The 11,299-nt window shown below is 44.5% G+C and overlaps 1 protein-coding gene across 10 annotated transcripts in view; it reads right to left on the bottom strand.

Annotated features, from left to right (window-relative positions):
* The window catches only part of CACNA1E (calcium voltage-gated channel subunit alpha1 E), a 497,854-nt gene that overhangs the window by 91,239 nt on the left and 395,316 nt on the right, over nt 1-11,299 (bottom strand). For all 10 annotated transcript variants that reach the window (XM_045452580.1, XM_045452585.1, XM_045452576.1 and 7 more), the window contains exon 10: nt 3,329-3,444. In XM_045452580.1, coding sequence (XP_045308536.1) covers nt 3,329-3,444 — 116 coding nt within the window. The remainder of the gene's footprint in view (nt 1-3,328; nt 3,445-11,299) is intronic.

Below are 11,299 nucleotides of genomic sequence, written 5' to 3'. Positions count from 1 at the left end.
GCTGGGGAGTAACGTGCCTGAAAGGGGCATGGAGGGTCTGTGTCCCCCTCTACCCTCAACCTTACTCGAGGAATCTCTTCCATTTGGTTATTCCTGAGTTGGATCCTTTGTAATAAACTGGTGATAGGAAGTATAGCTTTCCTGAGTTCTGGAAATCATTCAAGGAATGATCAACCTGGAACCCTCTAAATTGGCAACTGAGTGGGTAAAAATGCAAGTCACGTGGGGACTCCGCTTGTGGCTGGTGTGTGAAATGATGGCAGGTTTGTGGGACTGAGTCCCTAATCTGTGGGATCTGCACTAACTTCTGGTGGTGTTTAGTGTCAGGATTGAATTGAATTTTTGGATACCCAATTGGAGAACTGAAGGACTGGCCAGTGTTGGAATGCTGTGTCTGGTTGTCAGTATTTGGAAAAGAATCAAGCGGTTCCTTGGATTTTCCTCTTGACCTCCCCAGGAACAGTCCTGTATTCCAGGGAGGTATCATCACTAGTGGGCTATTTTCTAGTAAGACTTGTTAGGATAAACCTCACTAGCATTCCTCCAAACTTACAAACTAGCCCTTCTGTCCCATATCTGACAGGATTCTGTGTCTCCATTGGGAGTGATGTGGATGAGTTTAATCCTCACCCCAACCTCAGCCATAGGCAGGAAGCTGGAAGCTGGAAGCCATCAGTCCTTAAGATCCCAGCTGCTGGGGAAAAGCTTGCAGCAGACCCTATTAAATGATGGTTTCATTTAAGCAATTGTAACAAGTAAAAGGACAAGCAGAAGAGGGTAAAGTCATTATCATAATTCCACCTGCATATAAAACTGAGAGCATATAATGTATTTCCCAGGGAGGGGAACATTTTGAAGCTCGGAGGGTACCACTCAGGATAGCTATTATACCAAGGCATAAATGTTTAGCTTTCCTTTTTAGTACAGCCTCTGGCAAAACTCTAAGTTAACAGGTTAAATGTTATTGGTGAGATGCTCCTTTATGCAGACATAGAGGTTTTAAAGTCATTTACAGCACACGTTGTTCAGAGGACATCATTTAAAGATTAGGTACTCGTTAAAATACCTCATAGCAACATGAATGACCTCAGCCAGGGAGGCACATCTGCTCTGTACTGTGTCTGGGTGCTGGGTGGGCTAATCTGAGGACCCCCAAGGCAGAAGGAGGGCGCGTGGTGCTGCTGAGTATCTCTGGGAAGTGCTTGAGGGCTCTGGATGTGCGGAAGCTGCCCCCACCTTCCCCCATAGCCTTTTGCCAAGTTCTCTCTCGAACTTGAGAGTCTCTTTCCAGGGAAATGTAACCCATATGTCTCTGATTCACTCACACCCCATTTGCAAAGGGAAGGGCCAGGAAGCCCAATCTGACGTTGCAGTGCGTCTTTTTTCTTAGAAGGAGAGAGCTGGCTTTGCCAACTGGAAGAAAGTGGAGCCTTGGGATTCTGCATGTATCTGAAAAGCAGAGCCACAAAGAACAGCGTCCTGTGCTGCCTGACCACGAGTCGGGTCATGGACAGGGCGGGCAACGTTCTTTTCCAGTTCTGCTGCCAGACTGCTCCCTGGGGTGGTCTGTCAGATGGCTCCTCCACCCAGGAAGCCAAGAACAGTGGGGAACTTCAAGCTGCCTGCCAGACCTGGAGACAAATCTGCTCAGTAAGGCTGAGTTAACATTCTGGAAAGGAGGAGAGGTTCACATTCACCCCTACCCGAGAACCTCGGAGGAGAAAGGGCAAATTGAAAGTATAGTCAGTGGGTATGGTACATGCTTCTAAAAGCAGCAAAGAAATGCAGATGGTCCTAAATGGGAGGTGCTTATTGTCTGGCTTTGAAATGGCACTTTTAATCATACGTACTCTCTCATCCCTGACAGATGATCAAAAGTTGACTCCAGAGCTGAGACAGGGCTTTTTTGTCTTGGTGGGTAGAAGAGGAGGGCCATGGTGTCATTCCTAAGCTGCTATGGAAGAATAAGTCTCAGGCAACTAAGCATCAAATCATATTCCAAATTTTTCTGGAGAGATCTCACATCTGTGCTATGCTTTCTACCAAGAATAGAGGGGAAAAAATGCTGTCATGTGTATCTTTTTATTAAAATAAATTCCTCTTTGCTCAGGATGAAAATAAAGATATATAACACCAATGCAATGTAATCTTTAAAATAATAAGGAAAGCAAATGCATCGATTTTACTGACAGATATGTGGTGATCGATACCCCTTCATGAGCAGCTGAGCCACAGTCAAACTTGAAGCTGGTGGTTCTGTGGGTTAACAAAATCATGATAGGTTTGGACCTATCCTCAAGGCGGAGCCTCATAGCGAGGAACTGGTGATAGGAATCACCAGTTCTCACCATCAGGTATTACCCGTCTCACCGCAGTGGCCTCGCCGTCGGTCCCCTGCTTCTGACCTTGCCCTCCTACAGTGTACTCTCAATGCAGCAGCCAAAGGGCCCCCTCAAAATCTTCAATCAGACCATGTCCCAGCTCAGCTCCAAACCCTCCAATGGTTCTTGCATCACTAACAGCACAGCCCTGAACCCTTACAATGGCCCATAAGTTCTGCCCACTCCTCTCATCACTGGCCCCACCCTGTCTTCCTGCCCCTCTCCCTTTACTCATTCTTCCTTCTATTCCTGGAATATTCCTGGCTTGCTTCCACATTAGAGTCTTAGCACTGAGATATCCCCCTCAGACCTTCCCATGACTTACCACCTCAACTCCTTCAAGTCTCTCCCCAAAAGGGTCTCCCTGATCTCCCTATTTCAAAACACAACCTACCCTACACCCCACAACCCTACCTTGATCTGTTTTCCATGGTACTTGTCACCTTCTTACAAGTTATTCATTTATTATTTTGTTTATCCCTGCCTTCTCCAATAGAGGGGAATGGGCTTCACATGAAAGGGGCTTTGGTGAGCTGGTGGTCTGTTTGGTTCATTGCTGTATCTCAAGTACCTAGGACAGGGGCTGGCACAAAGCAAGTGCTCAAATATTTGTGGAATGAATGGACTGTTGTTGCTGCTGCTGGTGGTCATTATAATTATCAGCAGTAGTGTACAATGTCACACACCCAACCCAGCTCCAGGAGCTAGCTATGTTACCTTTCACTCAGTTCACCTTGCTAAACTGTGAGCCTCGTGAAGGTGTTCGGTAGAAGAATAGGAACAGTTAGTCCCTGAGGAAGAAAGAGGGACCAGCATGGAGCCCACAAAGCCGGTGAGGCATCCACAGCTACTCTCTGCTCTGGCCAAGGCTGCTCCTGTGAATGGAGGCACCGGGAGTGCTCAGGGGGACATCTACACTGATGTCTGTGCAGCCCGCCAGGCCTCACCTGCTTTGTCTATCCAGGCGCGGTACCCATTCAGCTCACGCTCAATCTGCTGCTGCCGCCGCAATTTCATGAAAGCTCTCCGGTTCTCCACTCTCTCTCTCTCTTTGGCAAATTCCCTGTGGATGAGAAGGATGAGATTCATAAGCAGTGAACTGGGGTAATGCCGTGACTAAAAGGAAGGGTGAAGCAAGTAGGAGCAAGAGAGTGTTTGAGCAGGTGACTCTCTACGCCCCATTTCCCCTTTCCTTTGTTCCAGGCTGCAACTATCACCTCCTTAAAATGCTGTTCAGAAACATACTTTGTTTGGCCTCACTCAAGAAGCTTTCCCAGATCAGTTTCATCCCAGTCATCACTAACACCCTCTGCTTGCTCTATTTTGAAAGGTACTTTCTTAGTCAGGTGATAAACTAGGGTTCAAAATGCTATGTTCTGTTTCCCCAGCTACAACATAAGGCCCTTAACCCTCCTGAGGGGCACACCTACCCTTTATGCTTTTAATAACAACAGTGATTAATCTATATGGACCAATTATGTGCCAGCCCTGTATGAAGTTTTTCATACCCATGGACTCTAATTTAATCCATTACAGTCACCATGTGAAGTAATAAGTACTATTAAAATTCCTACTTAACTGATGGGGAAACCAAGGATTAGAGAAGGGAAGTAACTTGCTGGGATCTAAAGTCTAACCATAGTGCCGTGCTTCCTCTGGCATCCTGCATCCTGTGACACTCTATAAGGGCTGCCACTGAAGACCATTGACACCAATGCCTTGAAGGACTGAGTGCTGTGTGAAGACGGCTAGTGGAGGTTAAATAGGAAAGGGAAGGACACCGGAAGGGCACCTGGCTCCAAAAGAAAGAGAGTAGGAAGATGGGAGGGATATGAGAGGAGATAATGAGATAGATGGAAAGCCAAGGTCAGGGTCAGGGAGAAGACACAGTCCACTGACAGGTGCAAGGGACCAGAGCCACTCTGTGGCACAAGACGATGAAAAGCCTAAACCCCTGGGTGGCGGGGGAGGAGAGGGTGGGTGGCGTGGAAAGGGAAAAGAGACACAAGGGCTTCCTGGTAGAGAGGAAGATGAGCAAATTCAATGCCTGAGCAAATGGGGTTAAAGAAATATTCATTTGTTAATAGGCCTCTCTAGCAACCACCTCTACCAATGCCCTTGTCATCAAACACCCCTCCAGGCTACAATGCCCTTAGTAGTGTAGTGCCTCTCCAGCCTTGGCTCAGGCATGCTCCCTACTACCTGGAAGCTGTTGCCCTTAGCCAAGGTGCTCCCCACAGCTAGAGAGCTTCAGCCTGACAATGAGGGAGCCCAGCACCCACTGTAAAAAGTTGTATTTCGAAGGAAAGTTGCGTTGCTTTAAGAATGAAGTAAGCTGTCTCCGGGTGTCATCATCTTCTCTGTTCTCACGTATCAGAACTCAGCCACTCAGCTGCTGAGGGGCCACACTGGGGGCTTAACAATAAAAGCATATGAAGAAACAACTATGGCAAGGGCACATTAGACTATGAATGCAGAATTTGTGAGGATGACCCAAGAGTGCTTGGTCTGAGCAAGGCTATACTTTGCTGATCTAAGATAGCTTCTTGAAGATCTTGGCCAATCAGCTCCAGCCTTGGTAACAGTGACACTTTTGTTTTGAAGTTTATTTTAATTCCAACCAGCATACAGTGTCATATTAGTTTCTGGTGTTTCCATACAAATGTTAGAATTGTTTGTTCTGTCTCTGTGAAAAATGCTGTTGGTATTTTGATAGGGATTTCATTAAATCTGTAGATTACTTTGGGTAGTATAGACATTTTAACAGTATTTGTTCTCCCAATCCGTGAGCATGGAATGTCTCTCTATTTCTTTTTGTCCTCTTCAACTTCTTGCATCAATGTTTCATAGTTTTCAGAGGCCAGGTCTTTCACCTCATTTGTTAAGTTTATTCCTAGGTATGGTATTATTTTCGGTGCAACTGTAAATGGGATTGTTCTCTTACTTTCTCTTTCTGTTATTTCATTATTAGTGTATAGAAATGCAATGGATATTGGCATATAGGTTTTGTATCCTGGGACTTTACTGAATTCACTGATCAGTTCTAGTAGTTTCTTGAGGGAGTCTTGAGGGTGTTCTGTATATAGCATCATGTCATCTGCAAATAGTGAAAGTTTTACTTCTTCCTTACCAATTTCCATGACTTTGATTTCTTGTTCTTGACTGACTTCTGTGGCTAGGGCTTCCAGCAGTAAGTTGAATAAAACTTTACATCTGTAAAGGTGTTACTTACAGGCAGTGATGAGTCGTGCAGAGGCCCCATGAAGATCAGCTTGCCCATCCACACCAGGCCCCGTTCCATAGCAACATGCTCCAGCCACACGGGGCTTTTACTTTTGCACTAGTACCTGGACATCAGCTCCCAGTTTGGCTAAGCTGTCTCTCCCCAGTACCAACTTGTATAAAGGTACACCTCAACTAAATTTGCACTTTATTCCTTTCACCTCCTCTTGCCTGGAACAACAGTGTGATTGATCTATCATTGATTTTGAGTATGTTATTTCTCTAAAAATTTTTTTTTCTTAGCGTGTATTTATTATTGAGAGACAGAGAGAGACAAAGCATGAGCATGGGAGGGGCAGAGAGAGGAAGAGACACAGAATCCGAAGCAGGCTCCGGGCTCTAAGCTGTCGGCACAGAGCCGGATGTGGGGCTTGAACCCACAAACCACGAGATCATGACTTGAGCTGAAGTTGGATGCTCAACCGACTAAGCCACACAGGTGCCCCGGTGAGTATGTTATTTCTTTATTGGCTTATTAACAGAAATTATCCTGTGTACTATTGGCTTGTCAAATTCCTGCAGTGAACTTTCGTTAAATAAATTGCTGGAAAAGTCAAACAGTCTCTGAGCATAATTTTTCTTCCAAAATAAAACATTGTTCATATCCAGGGAGGAAGAAACCAGCCAGGGGTTGAGGGATGTGTCACAGCCCCAGGGTAGAGGAAGAGGAGGCACCTCATTCACCCTCTCCTACCAAGATAGATGGATTCCTTGGCACAGACACCTTATCATGGTCATGGTCAGGCTGAGGGCATGGGAATAAGGCATATTAAAAGGAGAAATCATGAGCTTGTCTTCAGGTTCAGATGGTTCTATCAACACTGTTTTGGGGGAATGGAGAGGGAGACAGTCAAAATGAAGAGTCCAGGGCCATTGAGAGTCAGAATAACAGAATACAAGCCGTGGGGTACCGCCTTTCCTTGCCTTCTTCCCTGGATGTCAACAATTAGAAAGAAACAAGGGGCTGGATTGGTTCATGGTAACACCATCTATCAAGGTTTTTACCTTTGGCTCTTTGTTTTCTTTCTATCCTTCCTGTCCAATTAGTGTGCCATGTTCTGTTGGTTCTATCTTCAAAACAGCACTTGGATCAACCTTTCCTCTTTGTCCTAACTGCCTTGGTCCAGGACCTCATCATTTTATGCCTGGATTATTGCAATAGCACTTACATGGTCTCTCAACCACCTGTTTCTCTTCTCTTCATTTTATCCATCTCACTCACTCTTTCTAAAACACACATTAGATCTGATCACTTCTAAACCTAAAACAATAATCACAGTGAGTAGCATTTGTAAGGCCCTTTCTAGTTTCTGAGCACCTTCATACATTTTGCTCATATTTTTTTATAATCACTCTGAGAAGGTGGAACGGGTATTTTTGTCCTCAATTTAAAAGTTAAACGGGGCGCCTGAGTGGCTTAGTCAGTTGAGCATCTGACTTTGGCTCAGGTCATGATCTCATGGTTCACGGGTTTGAGCCCCATGTCGGGCTCTGTGCTGACAGCTGGAGCTCGGAGCCTGCTTCAGATTCTGTGTCTCCCTCTCTCTCTGCCCCTCCCCCACTTGCTCACGCTCTCACTCTCGTGCTCTCTCTCTCAAAAAAAAAAAAAAAAAAAAAGAAAAGAAAAGAAAAGTTAAACAACTTGTGATAATTTAAGTAAGAAGCAGATCCAGGATTGGACCCTAAGCCTGTCTGCTCTAAGAGCCCAAGCTCTTCATGCGGCACACATGTCTCCCTAGTCCAATGGCATATTTATATGCTGTTTTCTTTATTGTTTCATATGTATGTGTCTTGATTTTTCAAATACACTCTAGGGATCCGGGAAGGTTTAACAAGGAGGTAATATTTTGAGGAAGACCTTGAAAAAAGGAGGATTTAAGCAGGCTATGAGCAGAGGAACACAATAATCCTTTAGCATCGAGGATAAGCATTATTACCAACATCACCATTTTCTAGCTCAGAGAACTAAATCTAAGGAGAGTTAAGTGGCCCTGTGAGAGAGCAAGCATCCAAGGACACAGAGTCACTAAGAGGAACCATGACCCTCAGATCCTATACATTCCATTTTCTTTCTATTCTTCCCCTGCTCCTCCACAGCCTCCTCCACCCTCTGCTAAATGAAGTACAAACACTTAACATGACCTTCACGGTTTTTCACAGCCTGATCCTAACCTTTCCTCCAAACCTCACCTCCCATCATTCCCACCCGCCCACCTGCCTGCAGTCACCACGGCCATGCTCCAGCGGCAGCACCCGTCTCCCTGTCTGGAGAATGCAGTACGGCTATCAAGGCCTGGTCCACACTGTTTCTCTTCTTATCTGCCCAATTCTGTCAAAATCCTTCTCCAAGGCCAGTGTGAAATGACACTTCTTCTGTTCAGCTTTCCTCTCCTCTCCCTCTCTCCCTTTCCCAGTCTCCAGCCTCCATTCTTTCTTTCCTCTGTGTCTTTACAGTTCATCTCACAGCCAGGCTTCACTGTGGTAAGCTGTACATGTGACTGCCTCTCCCTCTATGCGAGCCTCTTGTGAAAATATTCCATGTCTTACTCAACTCTGTATCCTCCCGGACTAGACTAGGCCTGGCACATGGTATATGTCCAATAGATTTTTTTGTTAATTAAAAATATCCAGGCTGACTTGGAGAGCATACTGATAGCTCTACCCTGGTTCCCAAAGGCTCAAATGAAGAAACATTCCGTCTCTGCACTGACTCAAAGGGAGGCAGGTGAACAAGCCAGAGAGCAGCAGTTGCCAGGTAACTCCTGGATGCTGCCACCACTGTTCCTTTGCTCGTCTCCACGAAGATCTCCGTAGAATTAGTGTACGAAGTACACAGTGTCTCACTTCTACCTGTCCCCCATAATGACCACATACCTTGATTTCCTGTGAAGGAGACCAACAAACCCCAGTCTAGCCTCCTTGCATGTTTGGCAGTTTCCTGGCGCCGGGTCTCTTCAGCCAGCTTTCCTGCTCTCCTCTACTGTCACTGCAGGTCCCTGTGTCCTCTCACCCTTCCACCTAGCCCCTTGGCAGTGCTCAAGGGTCCAGAGCCCAATAAAACTGCCCTGGTCTTTTAAAGAAGCCTCTTGGCTAAAAGCAGTAAAGCAAAGAATCTGCACCAGTGGGGATACTTCCTGAGCAGCCCCTGTGTCAGTGGACAAAGAAGGGTTGGGTAGGGGGAGGGTTCTGTACTATGTTTATCAAGGGGACTTTTCTGTTTTCTCTTTCCACTGGGAGCCTAGAGCAGAGAGTATGGCACCAGTGTCTTTCATAAAATCTCTCACCCCTCCTTTGTTGTCATACTTGTGCCCTGGCTTATCTCCCTGACTAGTCTACAGGCTTCACAAGGCCAAGCAGAATGTACATCATATCACATTCCAACAAGGCCCTATGAAGCTGGATCCGAGGCTTGGCATTACAGTAGGTTCCACAGATTATGGAAGTTAAATATAAAGAACAGCTAATATTCACATAACACATTTGTGAAAATTTTAATTTACAAATCACTTGCATATAAACCATTTCATTTATATATGTAAAAACTCTGGGAGATTCAGAAAGGTTCTTGCCCAAGATCACCTAATTAGCAGAAGGCAGGGTCGGAATTCAAGCTAGGCTGTTTCCACAATGCCTCAGCTGTCTTCCATGCTATCTAGAACTCAACATTAAAAGTCTACAAAAGAGATTTAGTTTCAGCTTAAGGTCAAAGAAAATAAGGACATAAAAACAGTTTTTTTGTTGTTTTGTTTTGTTTTGCTTTTTCTAAAAGGACTATCTTTTTAACTGAGAGAACAGCACAAAAATCCATTGCTCTGTGTTGGGTTAATAAAGACCCAGTATAAAACTCATAGCATTAGTCAAGCTAGTGATGTACTGCTTGATCTTGTGTCTATAATACAGCCATCATTTATTTATGCATATTACATTCTAGAGAGAACAGGGACAGACAAGATTCAGTTCCATTACCTGCCAAAAATAGGTATCTATTCTGACCTTAGATCCAATGTGTCCACCATTCTCATTGCATATATACGTGGCTGGCCCCAAGGGAAGGGAAGCATGCCCCTCCACTGATCTCCTCTCTTCCCTGAAGACCTGAGTACTCTCTCTCTCCTTTTCACAGAGGATCCTGGAATTATTTGGATGATGATACTTTTGCAAAGATAAAGTATATGACTGCTACCTTACTTAGCCATCCAGATGACCACTGCCAAAGAGTGACCCTCCAAATATCTCAATTTATTTAATTCCTTTGAATCAAGCAACAGGAAGTTTAAAAGGAGGAAATATGGCCTATAAAAGAGTGCTCATGACCCCTCAGCCCTTTTTGTATTGGTCTGTGGCTTAAGGTAAAAGGATGGGTAAATTACTCCTCTTCATTTGCTCCATCTGGCAGCAGCACCCACAGATGTCACAGAACTCAAGACAGGATGCATCTAGACTCCAGAATCCCAAACAGGGGGAACAAAAATAAGTCCCATGTGATATAGCAGAAATACTATCAGGTCTATCCTCAGAGATAGGTTTCTAGGTAACTTCTGTGCTAATAAACTGGGCAGTAACCTCTCTGCCTCAATTTCCCTGTCAATCATTAGAAAGTCACAAAAAACCCTCTGCTCGTGACCAAGAACAGGAATAAATCTGGTTACTCTGGTAGTCCTGACTGGGTTCTTGTAAGGGACTATATAATAGAAAAAATCCAAATTCTGTTTCGTTAGAGATACTTCTACCCAATTCTGCTATCCATAGTTTTTAGTTATTACCACCCCCCTCTTACTTTGTGCAAGACAATAATTTGCAGTTCCCCCCTATGATAGCTCTCACCTAGATGAAAGTGAGTTGAAGCTAAGCATGGATGAGCCTCTATTCTATTTGTCAGTTAGGTATGCAAGGTTTGAGTTTCTAAATTCAGTTATGGGAACTAAGAAGAAAGCTGATCTCCTTGTTCTGCTTGGTTAAATACAATTTTCAGTCTAGTCAGTGAATTTGCATTTGTGACTGCTTTTGTTTTCTAGCACTTTATATGAGAGGCATAATTTGTAAAAATCAACAATTCCTATATAGCCAATTATTTACAAATTATTCACAATTGGTTGAAGTAGAAGGATTATATAGATAATCTCAGACAAGGTATAACACCTAAAATATTTGTCATGTGTGACTGGTGGGTGGTGTATAGGAAGAAAGAAGAGTTGTCTTTTAAATCATATTTAGGTTAATATTAAAATGATTTCTCTTTTATGAACTTACACATCTATAAAGGAGCCACTGCCTCAGATAATTCACAAAGTGCTAATCTGTATATTGATACATTAAAGTGGCTGGTTTTGATCCATGGGGTGTTGGGAGGATGCCTGGTCGTTCACATTGCTAGAATTTATCATGAGGTGACTGACTAACTCATGGGGACTAACTCTTGGGAGGTTCAATGAAGCCTTGCTGCAGCCTGAAATTCCTGCCCGTGTTGGGTCACCTCAGAGTCACAGGGCACCTAGACAGATATCTGTTTACCTAGTGAGGAAAACGTTCTGGTGACAAGAAGCTGTGACAAGAAACACTCTGTTGGAGGACTCTGGCTCCTGTTTTAGCCTCTAGCTCCAGACCCCTCCTCCTGATTCAGTACACACAGGGAGCTT

This window comes from Leopardus geoffroyi, chromosome C3 (genome assembly GCF_018350155.1).
Source record: "Leopardus geoffroyi isolate Oge1 chromosome C3, O.geoffroyi_Oge1_pat1.0, whole genome shotgun sequence".
NCBI classification, from domain to species: Eukaryota; Metazoa; Chordata; class Mammalia; order Carnivora; family Felidae; genus Leopardus; species Leopardus geoffroyi.
The sequence above is the reverse complement of the archived record's forward strand: the minus strand, read 5'-3'. Positions and strand labels throughout refer to the sequence as shown.